The sequence below is a fragment of the Lissotriton vulgaris genome, chromosome 8 (assembly GCF_964263255.1).
Source record: "Lissotriton vulgaris chromosome 8, aLisVul1.2, whole genome shotgun sequence".
Taxonomy (NCBI): Eukaryota; Metazoa; Chordata; class Amphibia; order Caudata; family Salamandridae; genus Lissotriton; species Lissotriton vulgaris.
In genome coordinates this window covers 1128738180-1128760178 of record NC_141696.1, presented here as the reverse complement: position 1 = coordinate 1128760178, position 21999 = coordinate 1128738180, and the positions used below count along the sequence as shown (strand labels likewise).

Sequence of the window (21999 nt, the reverse complement as noted above, 5' to 3'; positions counted from 1 at the left end):
CTTACACCTTGAGTCCAAATCCGACTTACAGACCAACAACTTTCTACAGACCCTAGAAATTTTTAACCTTCAGCAAAGTGTTACTCAGCCCACTCACGTACTAGGGCATACTCTCGACGGGGTTTGCACTAACTTTCCCCCTCTAACCACCCTACCCCCGGTCCCACAAATATGGACGGATCATAGTTTGATCCCGTTCCATATTAAAACCGCACGCCCGCAGACCACCAGTAAATCCAGCTCACACTTGGATAACCTCGTCAACTGGAAAAAGATACAAGAAATCCTTGTGTTAAATCCTATTACCCATTCTCAGGCCCCCAACCTCACCGGTAACGCTGAACATGACGCTAATCTTTTCCACAGCTGGATTTCTCAGGAAATCAGAGCACGTGAACCTCCTAATCGCCCCCGAAGAACAGACAAAAAACCTAAGACCAATGCCCCCTGGTTCACTTCCGATCTAGCTACAACTCATCTATCCTGTAGAAAAGCTGAACGCAAGTGGCGTAGAACGTACGATAATGAAGACCGACTCTCATATATTCAGCTGAGGAAAACATACCATTCCAGCATAAAAACAGCTAAAAAAATCTTTTATATGAACGCTATTAAGGAGTCCAAACAGAAACAAAAAACACTGTTTTCAATAGTGAAGACGTTCACTCAGCCCAGAGCGTTACAACCTGAAATTCCCCCATCTCAAGAACTTTGTAACAAAATTGCCGACTTCTTTGAGGAGAAAATCGACGCCATCCAAAAATAATTTCCTCCTCCCCTAGCAACTCAGGTTTCAAGCAACCCTGTTCAGAAAGTTATTCCAGTTGGAAGTCTAAAAAACTTTGCACCGGTTAGTCTAGATCAAACTAGAGAAGTTATCTTGGCATGCAAATCCGGATCTCCCTCTGACCCTTGCCCCCCCCAGAATTCTCCACCAACTCATTGACGTGGTGAACCCAATCATTAACAAAATTGTTAATTCCTTCCTTAGCACAGGATCTGTGCCACGTTTATAGAAACAGGGAATAGTTAAACCCCTAATGAAAAAATCCAACAAATCCCCTTCCGAGCTCACTAATCTTCGTCCTATATCGCTCCTCCCTGCTCTTGGAAAGATCACTGAACAAATGGTTTATAGAGAACTCAAAAGGTATCTCGAAGTTCACAACGTACTTCACCCCCAACAATCAGGCTTTCGCCCCCATCACTCCACAGAAACAGCACTGATCGAACTAACAAACTCGATAAAGCTGCTGCAGGATCAGAAGAAGAATGCCGTCCTCATTCTTCTAGACCTCACAGCGGCGTTTGACACCATCTCGCATTCCATTCTGATTAACAGATTGAAAGACATAGGTATCGCTGAGGTGGCTCTAGCATGGGTAAAGTCCTTTTTAACCGACAGATCTCAAACGATCGCTCTAGGTCCTTTCCTCTCCAAAGAGAAGAGGGTTTCATCAGGAGTTCCCCAGGGCTCCATCCTGAGCCCCCTCCTCTTCAATATTTACCTAATTCCACTTATATCTCTGATTGAGTCATTCGGCATACTGGTAACATCGTATGCTGATTTATTTATTTATTATTTATTTATTAGAAAGTTTTGTATAGCGCGAACAAGACCCGTGGGTATCAGAGCGCTTAACATATAGGCGTATGCGACATACATTATATATCACTCAGTTAAATGGGCAACGAGACAAATTGCATATGAGGCGTGGACAAAGACATATATATCAAACAGTTCAACAGACAACAAATATGAAGTAGAAGATAGGAGGTAGGTAATAAATATAGAACAGTGTAGGTTATATTTCACTCACGAGAAGATGTGTAAGCAACTATGAGGTAGATGATAGGAGGTAGATGATAGATAAAGTCATAGGTGGATATATATATATCATAAGTAGAGTGTGTAAACAGGTATGATATTTAGTTCAATGTCATTTTGAGACTGATTGGATCTAGATGGTGTATTTTTTCATCAGATAGCTCTTTAGCTCTCGCTTGAATGCTTCTACATTATGGATCTTCCTGATGGTAGGAGGAATAGAGTTCCATATTCTGGGGGCAGCTCCTGAGAACGCTCTGTCATAAGTTTTTTTTTTGTGGAAAAAGGCTGGCCGTAGTAGAAATTCTTCAGTACTCCTCGCTGGCCGATTCCCTCCCGACAGCTGTAGTTTCTTCGCTAGGTATCCCGGGGTGTTGTGGTGTAGTGCTTTATGAGTGATACAAGCTATCTTCATTTGGATTCTGGCTTCATAGGGTAGCCAGCTTAAAGCTTTCAGGTGTGGCGATATGTGGTCGTATTTCCTGGATCCGGTGATAATTCTTGCTGCAGCGTTTAGGCAAGCTTTCAGTGGAGCTGTGGACATTTTTGGTAAGCCCGCTAAGGTGGAGCAGCCATATTCAATCCTAGAGATAACTAAGGATTGGATGGCCAGTTTGAGATCAGCCTCTGAGATGAAAGGTTTCAGTTTTTTTAAGTAGTTCAGGTGGAATCGAGCATTCTTGGCCATTGCGTTGATGTGGGCTTTCATGTCTAAGTTCTCATCCAGAGTGATTCCTAGAGATTTCGCTGACTTGATTAGTGTTGGGGTGCAGTTTAGCGCAGTCATCACTTTCGTCCATTCCTTTATTTTCGTACAGCTCCTTGCTGGTGAGATTAGTAGGAACTCCGTTTTGGTGGCGTTAAGCTTCAGTTGGTTGGTAGTTAACCATTGCATAGCCATTTTTAAAGCCTTGTTTCCTCGTTCCAAGTCTTGTAGGGACGAGATCTTTAGATAAATTTGCGTGTCATCTGCATACATGTGATACGATATCCCTGCTTTTTGGAAAATTTCTGTAAGCGGCTCAACATAAAGGTTGAACAGATCTGGGGATAACGTAGACCCTTGAGGGACTCCGATTGAGATAGGACAGGGAGGTGAGATTGACTGGTTGACCAAGAATCGTTGTGATCTGTTATGTAGAAAAGAGATGAACCACTTCAGCACCATTCCTGATAGACCCATCCTATCCCGTAGCCTGGACAATAATGCTTCATGATTTACGGTGTCGAAGGCCGACGACAAATCGAGGAGAATCAATAGGCACGCTTTGTTTTGGTCGAGTGCCTGTAGCGCATCGTCAACAATATGGAGGATCGCAGTTTCAGTGCTATGGCCTGTTCTGAATCCTGATTGGCATTCATCAAGCAATGAAAACTTGGTGATGTGTCGGCTTAGTTGGATCTGTACGCATTTTTCAATTAGTTTGGCCAATAGTGGGATGTTGGTCACTGGGCGATAATTGTTTGGGTCTGATCTATCTGCTGTAGGTTTTTTGATTAGGGGGGCAACTTGACCTGTTTTTAGGCAGTCAGGGAGGATCCCTTGTGACAGTGAAGCATTTATAATTTCGGTCCATATCGGAATCAGGACGTGATTGATTTCTTTTACACATTTTGCAGGAAGGGGATCTTGATAGTGATTGTTTGGTTTCATTGTTTGGTTTGGTTTGGCACTCATTGTGCCCTTAGAGGAAAACTCGACTAAGGCAGAACAAAATCTCAAAAACTGTCTGAAGGCTGTCTTCCACTGGATGGACACAAACCATCTAAAATGCAACTCCAGCAAGACAGAGATCCTCCCGATGGGAAAACACACCACCTTCTGTCCAGGCCTATGGTGGCCGGAAGATTCAGCTGCCCCCCCCCCCCAGACTGTAACAACTGCTAGGAATCTCAGTGTCTTGTTTGACACCGATTTGTCCTTCGACCAACACGTCAGAACTGTGGCTGGCCGATGTTTTGGAATCATAAAGTCTCTAAAAAAATGTTTTGACTTTTTACCGTTAGACTCCAGAAAAACCGTAACAGTGGCCCTAGTACTCGCACGCTTGGACTACTGCAACGGTCTCCTGGCTGGAGCAAAAAAGGCTACACTTAAAAAACTTCAAAGTGTACTCCACACCGCAACCAGATTAGTTCTAAAGCTTCCCAGAAAATCATCAATATCCGCAGCTTTAAAATCTTTACACTGGCTCCCACTTCATAAAAGAATATTTTTCAAGATCCTTATTGTTGCCTACCTGGCATTCAATACCTCCGGCCCAAAATACCTCACCAGGCGTTTCCCCCACTACAACCCTAGCAGATCCCTGCGCTCCTCCCATGACAATCTAATCCTTCCAGCTAGGTTTAATCTGAAGACAAAAGGTGGCAAAACTTTAAATCACCTTGCCACTAAAGCTTGGAACCTCATGCCCAAAAACCTGAGGCTCCAATCCCAAGAAAAACACTTCAGAAAATTGCTAAAAACCTGGATCTTTAACCTTCCCGACGATTACACCTTGGCAGCTATTTAATTCCTCAGCCACTATGAAGTAATTTGATCTCCTACCTGGAAATCAGCGCCATGATGCTCCTTCCGGAGCGACCGCTGCGCTCTATAAATACCCCCACAAATTACAAATTACAAACAATGTTTTTGAAACCTATGAACCGATGATAATGGACACGTTTATATAAAGCCCGAATTTACCAGAGTGTGAAGGCCCTGACCCCTGAATTTCCATTGGAACCTGTTACGTTAGCCCCGCTGCATGCTTTATTACAGACAGATAATCCCCGGCACGTCATATCTCTCCTTTATCGGCATGCGCGTGACTCGCCCTCACCTGGCCCACAGCGTGCCAGGCGGGATTGGGAAACAGATTTAAACATCACTTTGACAGATGAACAGTGGGAAACTAGCTGCTGCGCAAATAGAAGCAGTAACGGGCAATAATAGGCTACGCTTTATCCATTTAAAGTTTCTCCACCGCTTAAATCATACCCCGGCCAAACTCTACAGGTTCCGCCTTCGTGATAACAATGCCTGTACACCTAGTGGGCTGGAAGGAGCGGGGTTCTTTCATCTTGCGTGGGATTGCCCTCAGGTGATGACATACTGGACACAGACATTTCAAGGCTTATTGAATATGATAGGTATCCAGATAGCTCCATGTCACCTCGTGGCCCTCCTGGGCCTGATCCTGGGAATACAAACGAAACACACAAAATTTCTAGCAATGGGATTGCTGTTGGTAAAACGTCAAGTTGCGTGTAGGTAGGGGAGAGGTCATGCTCCCAAATTTAAAGGACTGGAACCATACCATGACTACATGGCAAGACTTCATACATCATTATGCAGACATGCTTCCCATCAAATCACGCCCAAAAGATATCTGGGGACCACTCACCTCATACCTTCTTGCACAGGAAGCGGCTGGGGAGGAGGGAGGTGCGCCAGAGACTGGAGCACGAGAATGTGCTTTAGTTGATATGAATTGGTATAACTGGGTACTGCGGCAGCTTGTTTAGCCATTGGAAATGTCGAGGCCCTGAGGATCGCCATTGATAAGATTGGGGGGGGGAAGGTGGCAAGATGTTGTATGGTATCTGTGCACAATGTATTGTTCCAAAGTGGGTTGTGATTTCATGCAAGCTACAATGTATATATATGCCTTCAATTATGATTACGTGTGGCAATACGGAAGCCTGGTCAGTTCCGCTTTTCTCAATTTGAACTGTGTTTGCTGAAAGTTGGGGTAAAGATAAGTTTGTTTTGCATCTATAACTGCAAGAGATTTTATACAATGTACAACAATTACACATCTATATTTGGAATGTGCCTTCTTATCTCTTTGCATTGTAATAATGTGCAAGAACGACAAAAAAGTTTTTTTTAAAACTTTAAATAAATAAATAAATAAGTAATTAAAACGCTACCAAAACCTGGTGCAAGTACAACACGCCTACCTCTCTCAAGCACAACCAATAAGGAGAATGCGCAACTTTCACTGGGTTTGCATCGATATACACCGCGGTTGTCTTATAACAAATTACAGAAAATTACACTTAAACGTGACTACAAGATATGACTAGTAGATATAGCATACAAATAACATGGCGACTTGGAGGCCTGCAACTTGGTAAGAGGGGGAAACGTGCATAAAACACATGTACGAATAGTGATTCCATAGATACAGGGAGATACCCAGAAGCATAACCAGTAACTAACTGGATAAACCAGATTTCACTAAAACAAAAGAAATAAAAAGCAAGCAGAAGTAAGGAATCTACGGGATGCACGAAACACGCAACCTTTGTTTTTGTTTTCCTCCCCCAGTGCACATGGCCCGGGACTGGGTTATTTTCAAAGGGGCCGGTTTTATTTCTGGCCTTATTTGGTCTCATTAAGAAGGTTCCCCGCCCACCAGCCTGGGTCCTGTAGAGGAGTGCATGCACGCCCTCAGGCAGACGCTGCACGCACCCGTGACCAGCTGGGAAAAGAGACTCCTCAAAGCACGAAACCTCGTGAAAAGAGGTGTTTGTTTACACAACTGGTTACAGAGCCGCCGTGAGATTATGTTCAATGTCACTCTAGCGCCAGTTAGGGTGCGTTCTTTCCCCATGGCTAATAAACGAGTTAACAGTTCCTCGGGGTGGATCTGGTATCTCCAGTACCGCCTTCTCATCAATAAAAAAACCCGGCACAGAAACTGCTTCTAAACCTTCAGGGATCGTTAAACATCGATGGTGCTGCCGTGTCCTTAAGTGAGAATTTCGTGGTTGTTGATCTTCCAGTCTCATGCTGCCTCTGTGTGTCTGTGTGTTACGCTTTCTAGGTGCATCCTTTTGAAAATGTTTTAGGTTGTCTTTGTGAGTTTTGCAGATTTACTTCATGTTGATAAAAAATACGCTGTGTTGTCAAAAGGGGAAAACAAGTTTGAGCCATGCCCACGTGACCTTAACATCCCCAGCACTGACAACATCCAGCAATGGATACTTACATGAAGAGCGCATTCCCCATGTTGGCCATGGCCGAGGGGTGCCCCAGGATACCGCTGCCCACAATGGCGTTGCTGAGGTTAAACACCGACATTCCAAAGGAAGTGGTGCCAGACGCTGCACAAAGAGGAACAAGCCCGCTTCCTTGTGAAATGGATCCAAAACAAACAAACCTGCGGGTGGTGCGCGCGCGCGCCACAGCAAGACATGTGGGTTCAATTATTGCGCCCGTGTCTGGGCACGATAATTGAAACCACATGACGGCCGGTGCGCATAATAGACACCAATAGGCCATGGGCGGAGCAATGCGCCCACCTTTGGCCAATTGCGTGCAGTCTTTCATAAAAAGACGCACGCAAAGGCCAATAGGGTGGCTCAAAAGGAAAAGCACACGCACGAGCATGTGCGATTGCTAGGGCTGTTTTCAAACCCCCTCCAAGAGGTCTCTCGCTGCGCGACAGTGCTGCGCACTGCAACGCTAAGCGCGAGACCTAAAAAGGTACTAACTTGTGGATTTAGGGGTTGCGCTTATAAGCGGCTCTGCTTCCTCACATCTGGGCAAAATAGAGCTACATGGCGCCACCTAGTGGCATGTGGGAGCTATGTTGTGAAAACTTCAGGATCCAGTTTGGAGCCTGGGGAAAATTCTAAAGTTGAGAAATCGGAAGTTAGAAGTATCAATCAGACCTTTTTACACAAAATTTCCCCAGTTTTATCACAGACTAAATTTATGATAATCAACAGAACATAATGGACTCCTTCCATGCTCTTTAAAGTTGGACTTAAACAAGACCCCAACTGCTGGAACTGTGATATGCAAGATGGCACCCTAGCCCACATGCTATTTGAATGTCCCCTCCTGCACAACTTCTGGAATAAAAAACTAGATTACGTTGAACACACCTTAAATATTCTACCTACAAAATAATTCTCATACACTGTTCTGGGTCCTCAAGACCCTCAACTCAAGAATGACTGCGACCGTCACCTACAGGACCTAATGATCACTAGGGCATGTAAACTGATACTGAACAATTGGAAAAACTTTAAAGCGATTTCCTTCTCAATGTGGCAGGAATGGATAACCTTCCTTAGAGGAGCCGACAATATTGCACTCCAGCTCTCTCCTTGGCGCTCCACTCGCGATTCAATATGGAACTTTCTGGACAACAGCTTCTTCACTCATGATCTACCATGAAATTCCTCTTAAAGAAGGACATTGATCCTACTGTAACTCTTCCTTTCACAATCAATATAACACACTCCCGCAAATATATTACTAGTCGCCAGTGTCATCTACACCTCTAACTTCCCTCGAACACGTGAGACAATGTTATTTTATTCTTACCTGTGTGCATCTTATGTATACATTGGGATCCTTCTAGGAACTATGATATTGCACAACCAAATAATATACAATTTGTTTTATGTGGTGTAACTGAATTAACCGGATCAATGGCCTCGGTATATTATAGACATCAAAGTCAATTGCTAATGTTATATTTCTGGTCAAGCGTTCCAAGACTGTCTGACATGTATCGCTGATGTAAGGCTTATTCGAAAATATAAGACTTCTTTGAAGATGTAAGAACGTATCCCTGTAATGCTAGGTTTATTAGATGACCGAATGATCGTGTAATGTATCAAACATACCTCATCCATATTAAGAGTATATATCAGTATACCAAATCAAGAGAACTCACAGGATGTGATACACATGCCTTTATGTATATGTATTAATGTACATTTAAAGAAGCGATACTACCCTACCAATCTCTGTATAATGATTCAGCTCATGCACACTCTTTCCCTCCACCCTTCAGTGTTTCCCGCTTCTCAGAGTACTGCATTGCTCTAACTGTGTATTTATTTATTTGCCACTGTCTTCCTCCTGTTTGCAAATATCAATAAAATGAATTGAATTAAAAAAAAAAAGAAGTATCAATCAGAAAAATCTATATTCACCACATCTGTACATGAGCATATAGTCTGACTTTTTCATTGGCTGCTTTTAATTCACAGGTATCTGAGTCTTTACTAGTGCAGACTCCAGCAGTGGTTCCCGGTCAGTGCCAGCCTCCAAGACTCCAGGGCAGACCAAGAGCAAGAGAGATACAGTTACGTTGGGGTAATGACTGTTTCCATGTTGTAAAAGAGAATAAGTACGTTCAGTTTACCCTGCTGTAATTTGACATTTTCTGGTCATTGTTCAGCTCCTCCAGCGACAGATGGCGGATCACCAGTTACTTGCTACAGCCTTGAAGTGTGTTATCCGGAGGCAAACAAGAATAAAGAGGTGTACCAGGGTTCTGACGTAGAGTGCACAGTGGCCAGCCTTCTTCCTGGAAAGATGTACAGTTTTAGAGTACGAGCGGCCAACAAAACCGGGGTAAGGATTCTAGCTTAAAAATCTCTCATTTTGAAATTGCTTTTGTATTTGAGGGAGTGTTCAGTTGATCTCGTTAGAAATGCTGCTTTTAGAAATGAAATAGCACAGTAATGCCTACATTCACATTGATCAAATGGAGCCTTATGACTAATGAGGCGAACAACATAAGCAGGGCCCATCTCCCAACTTATCAGTGACTTCATTCAAGCCCCTCCAGTCAAACCCCTTCACTGAAGCCCTCCTCAGTGGCAGTTTGCCATCTAAAGAACGAGGCCGCTGCAACTGTTCTTTTCTTACAAAAGCTGCTTTACTTGTCGTTGTTTTATGTTTTTTCAGTAGGTTTTAATTTGTCATACCTCTGGAGACAAGATTGATTTCAGAATGTGTGTTCAACCAACAGGGATTTCCCTTATGTCACATGTTTTGTTATAATCGTGGTGTGCTAGAAATTGAGTTAATCTCATGCTTCATTGTTGGTACTTCTAGTTCCCTTTGTAATTTTAACGAGAACACTCAGTTGTCCCTCATTGCCTTTGTTCGTGCTCAGCGGAGCAATGCTGTAAATGTGGTTGAAGTTATGAGTTCCTCCTAGCCAGAAATGACATTAAGAGCGGGTACATGTTGAGGTTGCTGGTTTACTTTCCAATATTGAACCCTCTTGCAGATTATACTGTAGATGGTAGTTGTTTTGGCATCTGCTACACATACATCTGATTTTCTTAAGCAGCTCCTCAAAGTGCGTCCTTTGCAAATGAGCTGGCCCCCGCCAATTGAGCTACTGCCTTCTGTGCAGACATTGGTGAACATTTTGAGAGGTTTTTTCAATGTTATAAATCTCTCTATGTTCCTATAGGGTTATTATACCCGTTTCTATGAATATAAGCAGTGAATCGCATGCTGTTATAGTCTCGGACAGGGACAAACAAATAGCCTAACCCCCACAGGAACAAGGGTCACTTTTTGTTTAATTTCTGGAAGTAGATCTTCACATTGAGCAACACTCTTCTTAAGTAGTGCCTATTGGAGGTAGGGATGGCATATTTTGTGGCATAGGGTATATTTCGCAGCATAGCTTGGGCCGATATGTATACAATTTGAAAAACAGTTTTAGAGGTGATATGTGCATCCTTTATGACTTGGGGGAAATGTGTAGGAAATAAGTGAATAAATTATGTATTTTAAAGCAAAGTAACAAAGAACCTTTACGAACAAGCACTGGCAAAGCCAATAGGTTTCGCCATTATAATGAGATGCTGAGTTGTTGGCTTTGACAATGTTTGTCTGTAAATATTGCTTAAACAGACGTAAGAAATAAAACATTTCAAAATACTGGAGAAAAAGCAAACACATATCTTATGATAACTCTAAATGTTTCACTCAGGAAACCGAAAAGACTATTAAAAAGAATAAGGAAGCGTCAGAATGTAAGGAGAAACGCTACTCAAGGCCTAAATTACTTTCCACAGATTTCGCCATTTGCTTTTCTGCACTAGACCAGGGAGTAGATTTGTTGGTCTCTAGGACACCAGTAGATTGAGTGCAGCTGATGGGTCCCGCACCAGTGCCGTCAACACCTTTGTCTGTCAAAGCTTGTGCTGTCACGCAGTATGTGGAATGTAGGAGACAAAACAAAAACCCCTGAAGTCTGCTTTTTAGCCAGATCTATGCAAAAATATTGTTGTTCTTTTACAGACAGGCTGGAAGGTGCAGGGACAGGGAGCGAACACAGTGGAGGGGGCTATTTCAGGAACGAAGCAGCACTAGAGGGAGACAGCAAGCAAACACATGCACTCTCATCGAATGCTGAATGATATAGAATCAAGCATTTGTAATGCAATAGGTCTCGCATTTGCAACAGTTTAAGCTATTGGCATTGTAAATGACAATACCTTTCATTTATCTGTTTTGATAATTAACACATAAATAAAAGGCATTGTCACTTACCGTGCCAATTGCTCAAACTCTTGTAAATCTGAGACCTATTTCATTTCAAAGAAGCAGCCACCATTGTCCCGGGCTCGCTGAATGTTGCAGGAAAACATATCGCTCCTGCAATACAAGAAACTTATTAAAGAAAATAGTGTTTACAGACTAAATAAGACATCTGACTCTTCCCCTCCAAAACCCCTTTTTACTCATCCAAAAGCCTCCTCCTACTGCTATGACCTTCAAAAGAAATATCCAAATCCTTCACTCTTCTATCCCTCTACTACCCTTTTCAATCAAAATAACAGACTAACATGTTCACTTCTCAAATTACATATATACTAATTCACCACTAATCCTTTATGGGTTCCAGAGTAGCGCGCTACTCGCCAATAAAGCATTTCAACACCCCATCAGGGTTACAAGCGCTATATAAATGCAAACCTTTTTCCCTTTTCTACCCCTTTTCTACCCCTCCCCAACCCTTCTCAATCCAGATAACTGACTAACATATCCACCACTCAAATTAGTTTCATGTTTCACCATGCTAATTCAACACTTATCCTTATGGGTTCCAGAGTAGCGTGCTACTCGCCAAAAAAGGGCTTCAAAACCCCATCAGGGGTAGCAAGTGCTATATAAATACAAACCTCATTCTCTCTTCTATCCCACCACCTACCCTTCTCTATCCAAATAACTGACTCATATCCACCACTCAAATTACTTTCATATTTCACCATACTAATTCACCACTAATCCTTTATGGGTTTCCGGAGTAGCATGCTACTCCCCCCCAAAAAGCGCTTCAACACCCCAGCAGGGGTAACAAGCGCTATATAAATAAAAACCTTTTCTCCATTATTAGGGTGTCTATCATAGATTCACATGCTTGAATATTCCCCGTCGTCGGAGTGGGAGTCCCACGGTAAATAAAATAGCAATAACATACTCATAATATGTATATGTAAAAACATAACAAATGAAATACACATTATAAAAGAGGCAGTAAATGCCTAGACATAATTCCACATAGGAATACATGGAGAGAGAAAAAACACATGTAGTCTATTCCTGTCATTATGTTGGTCCAAACTGTAGCCAATCAGGCGTCAGCAGCCCTCCAGAACATTCTCCTCAGAGCTCAGTACCTCAGATTTTCTACCGCACATCGTGTGAAAGGGAGTCTCCCTGAGCTCTGCTCAGTTTTTCTCTACTTCTTCCGGTTTTCCTGGGTTTTCAGCATGTCTTCAAGTAAGAAGTCTCTTATTAGACATTGCTCTTCTTGTGGAAAGCTACGCCTTTATTCAGAAGATCCACACAGTAAGTGTATTTACTGTCGTTACCTCGACCATGATGTGGGTAAATGTAAGTTCTGTAGAACTTTTTCTACAAAGACTCTAAAGGACAGGGAAGGCCGTCTCCTGCTGTGGCTTCAGAGACTTAAGGATAAGGATAATGTACTTTCTGATGCTGAAAGTCTCATTTCTGGTCGTTCCCAAGAAGCTTCAAAACGTAGTAGTGTGCAGGAGTTGCCCTCTCCATTCATTAAGAAGAAGAAATTGTCTCTTTCTTTGGCCCCTGCGGTGTCTTCACCTCTTCCTACTACTTCCACGCCCACGAGACCTGGCTCTCAGGCGTCTGCTGCGTCTTCTTCTCATCGTCGACGGGAGCGTTGACGGTCGTCCCGACGACGAAATCTGCTGTCTCCGGCTCGTCGATGACGACAGTGACGATGACGTCTGCTTCAGGATCGTCGACGGCTGTTTCGTCGACGTCATCGTCGTCGACTAAGGTAACCCTCAGTTTCAAGACTGTGCCATCTGTCATTCCAATTGCTTCGTCGTCGACGAAGAAAACTCCACCATTGACGACCAAATTATCGTCGACGAAGAGTGCTAAGAAATCAGCTTCGCCAACGGCCTCGTCGTCGAGTATTCCGTCGACGACCGCTCTGTGGACGAAGAAGTCATCTTCGTCGTCGTCTCCGTCGACGAAAATTCTGTCGACGGCGTCATTGCCATCGACGACGATACCGTCGACGACGGATTCTTCCAGTTTGGTTCAATCAACTCCATCGTCATCGTCGGCTCCGTCGACGACTTCTTCTCCGTTTGCCTCTGTGCCTTTGCTGCCACTGTCGTCCACTGGATCAGCCACTGTCGACCCACTTCACCAGCGCCGCAAGATGCCTAGTGACAAGATTTCTATCACCAGTGATCCACAGCCTCCTTCGCCCTTGTTTGCCACGGACTCAGACCAGGATTCGGAGGAAGATGTACACGAGTCTTTTAGAGCGTCACGTACTCCATCTGATTTAGTCATCAAGTGCCAGGATTATAGTAATGATGATGAGGACCAATATTTCCAACAGGAGGAAATGCCTGTTCAAGTTCCTACTGCGACTTTGCCTGTGTCGCTCATTTCTAATCTCCAGCATATCTTGGACGACTATAATAGGCGTTTCCCGCCATCTCCACAGTTACCTGCAGTTCCTTCTGTCCTGACGCCTGTTGCAGTACCTGCTTCGGCTCCTCTGACGCCTCTGCCAACTTCTGCTCCTCAAATACAAACTTCAGTTCGGATACACACGACTGTGCATGCCGACGACTAGGATGAAATTCCTCCAGACCGCGAAGATGGTGAGGTTCGAGATGATGATGAGGATATGGCGGAGTGGGATGACTATCAAGTTCAGACACTGTCCCCCTCTCCGGTAACGCCAGGAGATTCTCCTCCTGTGGACATTGCGAGTTTCCATCAGTTACCAAGAGTCCAGAGGGAAGAGGGTTGTTTCCTCTATGATTTTAAGAACCAACCGTTCAAACAAGTCCATACTGTTCCAATTATTGACTTTATCTGTTCTGAAGGGGTGAAATTGATGCAGACCCCAAATTCACTACCGGCATAGATGCCCCGATTGGAAAAGAAATATAAGGCGCCTGTCGGCTCTCCAGCGTGCCTCATTGGACAGCCGAAACCGGATTCGGTGGTTACGCAGGCAGCTCAGCGTCGCTCTCGGAACCCTGCGTCTGCTGTTACTGTCCCACCGGATCGCGAAGGTCGTCGCCTGGACGCTATAGGCCGAACGTTTTCCACAATGGCCTCCACCACAGTGAGAGCGGCCATGCTTTGGCCATTTTGGGGCGTTACGACCGCCAGATGTGGGCAGACATAACTGCTTTTGTGGCTTTGGTTCCAGATGCTTCCAAGCCGGAAGCCTTACAACTTCTCCAAGAAGGGGAGAGAACATCGGAGGAAATTATTGACGGTGCCGTGGATATTGCCTGTACTGGTATCCGGCAGCTCGCTGGAGCGGCTGTTCTATGCAGGCAAGGTTGGTTGCGTTCCACATCCTTTCGCCAAGAGGTACAGGCAAAGATCCTGGATATGCCGTATGACGGCGAGTCACTTTTTGGAGCACATGTTGATGAGGCATTGCAATCTATCAAAAAAGACACTGACACTGCTCGCTCTTTAGGAACCTTACAATTTTGGAAACAGTCCTTTCGGGGTGCACGCGGACGCGGCACCTCTTCTACTTTTCGAGGAGGAATCAATCAATATCGCTCCTGCAACCAAGGCAACCAACGCTACTCCAATAACCAGCAACAGTCCGCCCATCAGCAGTCTTCTAAGACCTGTAGGGAGAAATCTTCTTACAGAGGATCTGCTCCCAAGAGACAATGACTTGCCTTTACCCCAAAGAGTTAGAGGTCGAATCTCCCTGTTCTGTTCTCAATGGTCCTCCATCACTTCGGACCGTTGGGTTCTGGACATTGTAGAGAAGGGCCATGCTTTAGAGTTCATCAAACTTCCTACTCCCACTCCACCTTCCAGCCCACCACCAGCCCACATCAAGGAACTCTTCCATCAAGTTCGCCTTATGATACAGAAGGGTGCAGTCGAAGTGTTGTCCAAGTCTCAAAGGGGGAAGGGATTTTATTTCCGTTTTTTCCTTATCATCTAGAAGAACGGGGATTGGCGGCCGATATTGGACTTGCGAGCACTCAACAAGTATCTAAAGTGCCAATCCTTCCACATGCTAACGCTGGTGGAGATCTTGCGCTTACTCTCAATGGGAGATTTCATGGCAACTATCGACCTCCAAGACGCCTACTTCCATGTCCCTATTCTTCTGCGACATCTGAAGTATTTACGATTCCGCGTGGCACGGAGGGACTTCCAGTTCAAAGTACTGCCTTTCAGCCTACGCTCCGCCCCTTGCGTCTTTATAAAGGTGTTAGCTTCTGTGGTAGCTTACCTGCGTCTTCAGGGTGTACACATTTTTCCATACTAGGACGACTGTCTCCTAAAGTCACAATCTCACACGCAGCTGCTTCAGGATACATGCCTTTGTCAGGAGGTATTTCGCTCACTCGGACTTTCTATCAACACCGAAAAGTCCCAATTACATCCAGCTCCCTGCAAGAATTTTCTAGGGGCCACATTGAATACAACTCTTGCAAAAGCATTTGTGTCACAGGAGCGTCAACAAAAGATTCTTCAATTGGTGTCTCTTCTACGGATAAAACAGTCCATTTCAGTCCGACTATTAAAGTCATTTCTAGGGATGGGGTCATCGTGCATAGCACTGATCCCAAATTGCAGACTACGGACACGCCCTATTCAAGAAGAATTGGATGGACAGTGGCGTCAAGTCACCGGTTCCTTCAACGACATAGTCTGTGTCACCGTTCGCATGAGGGCGGCTCTCAAATGGTGGGCGCAGCCATCCAATCTTTCGGCAGGGACTTTGTTCCTTTCCACCACTCCGGACCTCACTCTAATGACGGACGCCTCGTTGGAAGGATGGGGTGCACATCTTCAAGGCCTGTCCATAAAGGGCAAGTGGACTCTGCCTTTAGAGAGCCTGGCACATCAACAGGCCGGAGTTGATGGCCATTTTTCTAGCGCTCAAGTCATTCCATCCATTGATTCTAGGGGAGTCAGTCCTTATACAGACGAACAACACAACCAGCATGCATTATATAAACAACCAGGGCGGAACAAAATCTCCAATTTTGTCTCAACTGGCGCAGTCGATCTGGGACTGAGTTCTAAGCCACCACTTCACTCTCACCGCAGTTCATCTTCCAGGTGTCTCCAACATCCTAGCGAATTCCCTCAGCAGGTCCACGTCATCGACCCACGAGTGGGAGTTACATCAACCGACACTCGAGTTGATTTTTCGGCGATGGGGTCGTCCGTCAGTGGATCTCTTTGCCACACAAGAGAACCGGAAATGCCCGTCTTACGCAAGCTGGCATCCCCACCGAGGGTCACAGGGCAATGCCCTTTTGATGAACTGGTGCAATCTGTTTGCTTACGCTTTTCCTACAATCCCTCTGGTGCCTCGAGTATTGTGGAAGATGCGGAGACAGCCTTGCCACATTCTTCTGATCGCTCCCAGATGGCCTCAACAGGCATGGTTCTCGGAGCTACTTCTTCTATCCCACTGCGAGCCCATCCTTCTTCATCCTCGGATGAACCTCCTCACGATGGACAAGGGTCAGATTTGCCATCTGGACCCATCTTCTCTGAATTTGTCAGCCTGGAACCTGAGCACCTTGAATTTGCCCATCTAACCATCCCGCCAGACTGTAGAGACATTCTCGCTCAGGCCAGAGCTCCGTCCTCTGTTAAAACCTACAAGCTTAAATGGAAAAGATTCTGCCATTGGTGTGCAGCTGCTGGTGTCCATCCCATTCGTTCAACGCCTGCGCAGCTCCTCCCCGTTCTTTTTACAACTGGCTCAGTCCGGACTTTCTCATTCAACTTTGAAAGTTTTTCTGGCGGCAATTTCCCGCTTCCGCCAGGATGGCTCCACCTCACTCTGTTCTTCCAGGATAATGCGTCAATTTTTGAAACGATTGTTCCGCAAATTCCCACCAATTCGGCACCCTCCTCCTTCTTGGCGCCTTAACATCGTGTTAGCACAACTAATGAATTTTAGAAAAACAAGGGGGACCCAGAGGGTAGCTAAGAACCATGGGTATAACTAAGTTATGGAAACAGAGGTTCCTAGCTTATTCAAAATCATCACAATGCAGTATAGAACACAATAGGCTACTATACATTAAAGTCTCCTTGCCCAGCCGGACAAGGAATTTATTTATCAACCAATGTCAAATATAAATACAGTATGTTTTTACACAAGTAGCGTGGCACAAGCCTGTGCCGTACTAAGAGAGAAAGTAGCTAAAGAAGAGTGAAAGGGGTGTTTTTAGGCAAGAAAAGGAGCAAAACAGGGCACTGTAAGCAATAGAGGATAGTGACAGTGTCGCCTGGAGTGGAGCATACAAAATCGCATTTGAAATATTACATGTATGTGCACTCATGGGTGTCGACGTTTCGATCCCTTTGCTCAATTACATAACGGGGATCATCATCAGGACTTAAAAATAGAGTTGCCTGAATGTAACAAAGCCTCTAAGTGAGAGGTTGGGAATGTTGAAATGGGTTGTCTGGGCTGGTTTTCAGTAGACCCTGCGCGGAGGGTGTTCCTTGAATATCCGAGCAGAAGCAAGGGTAGTGCTGGATATATTCTCATGTATCCCGTGGCGGCATTGAGCCGAACCATTGATTGCTATGTTTTCACTCCTGTTAAAATTCAAGAGGGAAGGTATCCTGGTTCCTTCAATTACGCCTAGTTTGGCGGGCTCAAATAATGGTATTGAGTTGTAAGAATGGGGCTCGATGGCCGTCCACTCGTTGTACGACCAATGTCGGAATGGGACGCGAGTCAGATTCGAGCTCGCGTGTGACCAGGATACTCGGTCTCGGTGCCGGTCATACCTTCCCTCTTGAATTAGTAGCCTATTGTGTTCTATACTGCATTGTGATGATTTTGAATAAGCTAGGAACCTCTGTTTCCATAACTTAGCACAACTAATGAAGGCACCATTCGAACCTATACACAAGGCTGACTTGACGTTTCTCACTTGGAAGGTTGCTCTTCTTCTTGCGCTGACATCATCACGTCGCGTGAATGATATTCATGCATTCACTATAAATCCTCCTTTTCTTCAATTTCAGCCGGACTGCGCAGTGCTTCGCACTAATCCCACCTTCCTGCCTAAGGTGCCTTCGGATTTCCACATCAATGAACCTGTCTTCTTAAAGACATTCTTTGCTAACCCACAGTCTCCAGCGGAGCAGCGCTTGCACTCCTTGGACATTAAAAGGTCACTAAAGTTCTACATCAGCAGAACGGCCCCTTTTCGCAAATTTGATCAACTGTTCATAGCTTATGGATGCTTCCACAAAGGGCGTCCAGTTACCAAACCTACTGTTGCTCGTTGGGTTTCCTCGGCCATTGCTTTCTGCCATCAGAAGGCAGGCAAGCCTCTGCAGTCTTCAGTGAGGGCCCATTCCACCAGGGCGATGTCATCTTCAACTGCCTTGTTCGCCGGTGTACCACTGCATCAGATCGGAGGGTTCCTTTTTCAAATGCCCTTCCGTTTTAAAATTGCCTCTGTTACTCGTGGTCCCCATTTTAAGTCCTTTATCAGTTCCTATGCACTAAAGTAGTGTAAGCTACCTGGAATTTGTGGCACGGAGTCATCTCTGCCTCCACAGGTGGACTGCATTTCCCAGCATGCAGTGTTTCTCACTTGCTGGCGGTGGTTCCGTTTGTCAGCGTTTCCTTTTCTCCCCATTGAGCAGCTGACATGCCACATTTTCAGGTAAGGACTGCAGCAATTGTTCTGGGCTTCGTTGGTGTTTTTCTTCACTTCCCAGACTCCCTGCCTCGCAAGTCGGCCCGTCGCAGAGTCAGGAACACCCATGAAGTAGGAGCATATCCCCATGCAAGTATGGACTGCAGGTTGCAGCTGGTTCTCCGTTTCAGGCTTCATGCGGGGCGGTCGGGGAGTCTCCTTCCATGCTAGCGACTCCCGTAACACTTGCGGGATGGCCATCCTCGCGTGTTGGTTAGACACGCTAATATTTCCAAGGCTTCCTCCTCAGCTGAAGAAGAACGAGGCGACACAGCGGGGCTCATGAAGCACCATTATTTATTCATTAAAAACATTGGGCATGACACGTTTCGGAGGGTTCTTTTTTCAAATGCCCTTCTGTTTAAAATTGCCTCTGTTACTCGTGGTCCCCATTTTAAGTCCTTTATCAGTTCCTATGCACTAAAGTAGTGTAGGCTTCCTGGAATTTGTGGCACAGAGTCATCTCTGCCTCCACAGGTGGACTGCATTTCCCACCATGCAGTGTTTCTCACTTGCTGGCAGTGGTTCCGTTTGTCAGCATTTCCTTTTCTCTCCATTGAGCAGCTGACATGCCACATTTTCAGGTAAGGACTGCAGCAATTGTTCTGGGCTTCGTTGGTGTTTTTCTTCACGTCCCACACTCCCTGCCTCGCAAGTCGGCCCGTCGCAGAGTCAGGAATACCCATGAAGTAGGAGCATATCCCCATGCAAGTATGGACTGCAGGTTGCAGCTGGTTTTCCGTTTCAGGCTTCATGCGGGCGGTCGGGGAGTCTCCTTCCATGCTAGCGACTCCTGTAACACTTGCGGGAGGGCCATCCTCGCGTGTTGGTTAGACACGCTAGTATTTCCAAGGCTTCCTCCTCAGCTGAAAAAGAACGAGGCAACACAGCGGGGCTCATGAAGCACCATTATTTATTCATTAAAAACATTGGGCATGACGCGTTTCGGAGGGTTCCTTTTTCAAATGCCCTTCTGTTTAAAATTGCCTCTGTTACTCGTGGTCCCCATTTTAAGTCCTTTATCAGTTCCTATGCACTAAAGTAGTGTAGGCTACCTGGAATTTGTGGCACAGAGTCATCTCTGCCTCCACAGGTGGACTGCATTTCCCAGCATGCAGTGTTTCTCACTTGCTGGCGGTGGTTCCATTTTTCAGCATTTCCTTTTCTCTCCATTGAGCAGCTGACATACCACATTTTCAGGTAAGGACGGCAGCAATTGTTCTGGGCTTCGTTGGTGTTTTTCTTCACGTCCTACAAGCCCTGCCTTGCAAGTCGGCCCGTCGCAGAGTCAGGAACACCCATGAAGTAGGAGCATATCGCCATGCAAGTATGGACTGCAGGTTGCAGCTGGTTCTCCGTTTCAGGCTTCATGCGGGGCAGTCGGGGAGTCTCCTTCCATGCTAGCGACTCCCGTAACACTTGCGGGAGGGTCATCCTGGCGTGTTGGTTGGACACGCTAATATTTTCAAGGCTTCCTCCTCAGCTGAAGAAGAACGAGGCGACACAGCGGGGCTCATGAAGCACCATTATTTATTCATTAAAAACATTGGGCATGACGCGTTTCGGAGGGTTCCTTTTTCAAATGCCCTTCTGTTTAAAATTGCCTCTGTTACTCGTGGTCCCCATTTTAAGTCCTTTATCAGTTCCTATGCACTAAAGTAGTGTAGGCTACCTGGAATTTGTGGCACCGAGTCATCTCTGCCTCCACAGGAGGACTGCATTTCCCAGCATGCAGTGTTTCTCACTTGCTGGCGGTGGTTCCGTTTGTCAGCATTTCCTTTTCTCTCCATTGAGCAGCTGACATGCCACATTTTCAGGTAAGGACTGCAGCAATTATATGTATATATATTTTGGTCTTATAAGTCTGTTCATGTGTATCATGACTATGGATTATCCAGTGAGGTCTCTAAATCTACTGTACAACACTCTCTGCAGATTCAGACAACAACGACGATCCAGCCTGTTTTAACCTTCGAGTTTTCAGGATATGAAAGACTTTTGCTAACAATGTTAAGACTTAACATTTTTCACCACCTAGTCACCTTCCCTAAGATTAATAACTGGGGAAAAAGACCCTCAACCATGCCCCTGCGATGATAGCTCCTCCCAAACTACGATCCACATGTTACCAGTTTTACCAGGATCTGAGGAAACAGTGGCTCATTCCTATTTTAAAAATTAGGGGCTTACGCAGGTGTCGTCCGGCATTCCTTTCGCTTCAATTCCTAGAAGTTGAACCTTTTACTAAATCAGTAGTAAACTTCTTGAAATTGACTATCAAGCACAGGCAGAATTTAGAGTAACAGTGACTTGTATCTTGTGTACCTGTAAAATAGATCAGTTTTATTTTTCTTTTAGATCCTACTGTATTTATATATCAATTCATGACGCATTGATTGTCACTTTTCTTTACCTGTAAGCTTTTTACCTCGATTGTATTGGTACATTCCATGTTTACGCATTAGCAGCTTATACTCTTATGGTCGTAGCTTCCATATAAAGAGTAAAAAGTGTTTATTTATGGGATGAACGGAACCTTGGGAAACTGTCATACTGCTGATATTGTACCATTTTTTTAATCCAACTGTTTTTAATTGTATTTTTTCGATGTAATATATACTGTGCTTTTATGGATGTTCTACGTACAACCGAATAATGCTTAATTTGATTTGATTTGATTTGATTTGACTATGGAAGCCTTTTCCGGCTATTACTGCTCTCTATTCTATATTCAAGCATGTGAATCTATGAAAGACACCCTAATACTGGAGAAGAACAATTGTTACTTACCTGTAAACAGGTGGTTCTCCAGTATTGGTGTCTTTCATAGATTCACATGCGAGCCACCCTCCTCCCCTCAGAGGCTCTCTTCTCCTCATAGACTCTATGGTCACTCTTGTGCTACGAAAATCTGAGGTACTGAGCTCTGAGGAGAAGGTTCTGGAGGGCTGCTGGCGCCTGATTGGCTACAGTTTGGACCAACATAATGACAGGAATAGACTACATGTGTTTTTTCTCTCTCTGTGTATTCCTATGTGGAATTATGTCTAGGCATTTACTGCCTCTTTTATAATGTGTATTTCATTTGTTATGTTTTTACATATACATATTATGAGTATGTTATTGCTATTTTATTTACCACGGGTCTCCCACTC

The 21999-nt window shown here is 44.9% G+C and overlaps 1 protein-coding gene across 7 annotated transcripts in view; it reads left to right on the top strand.

The window, feature by feature from the left end:
- FNDC3A (fibronectin type III domain containing 3A) overlaps positions 1 to 21999 on the top strand; it is a 1489010-nt gene that overhangs the window by 1142219 nt on the left and 324792 nt on the right. For all 7 annotated transcript variants that reach the window (XM_086934979.1, XM_086934981.1, XM_086934980.1 and 4 more), the window contains 2 exons: positions 8834 to 8939; positions 9025 to 9200. In XM_086934979.1, the coding sequence (XP_086791105.1) occupies positions 8834 to 8939; positions 9025 to 9200 (282 nt within the window). The remainder of the gene's footprint in view (positions 1 to 8833; positions 8940 to 9024; positions 9201 to 21999) is intronic.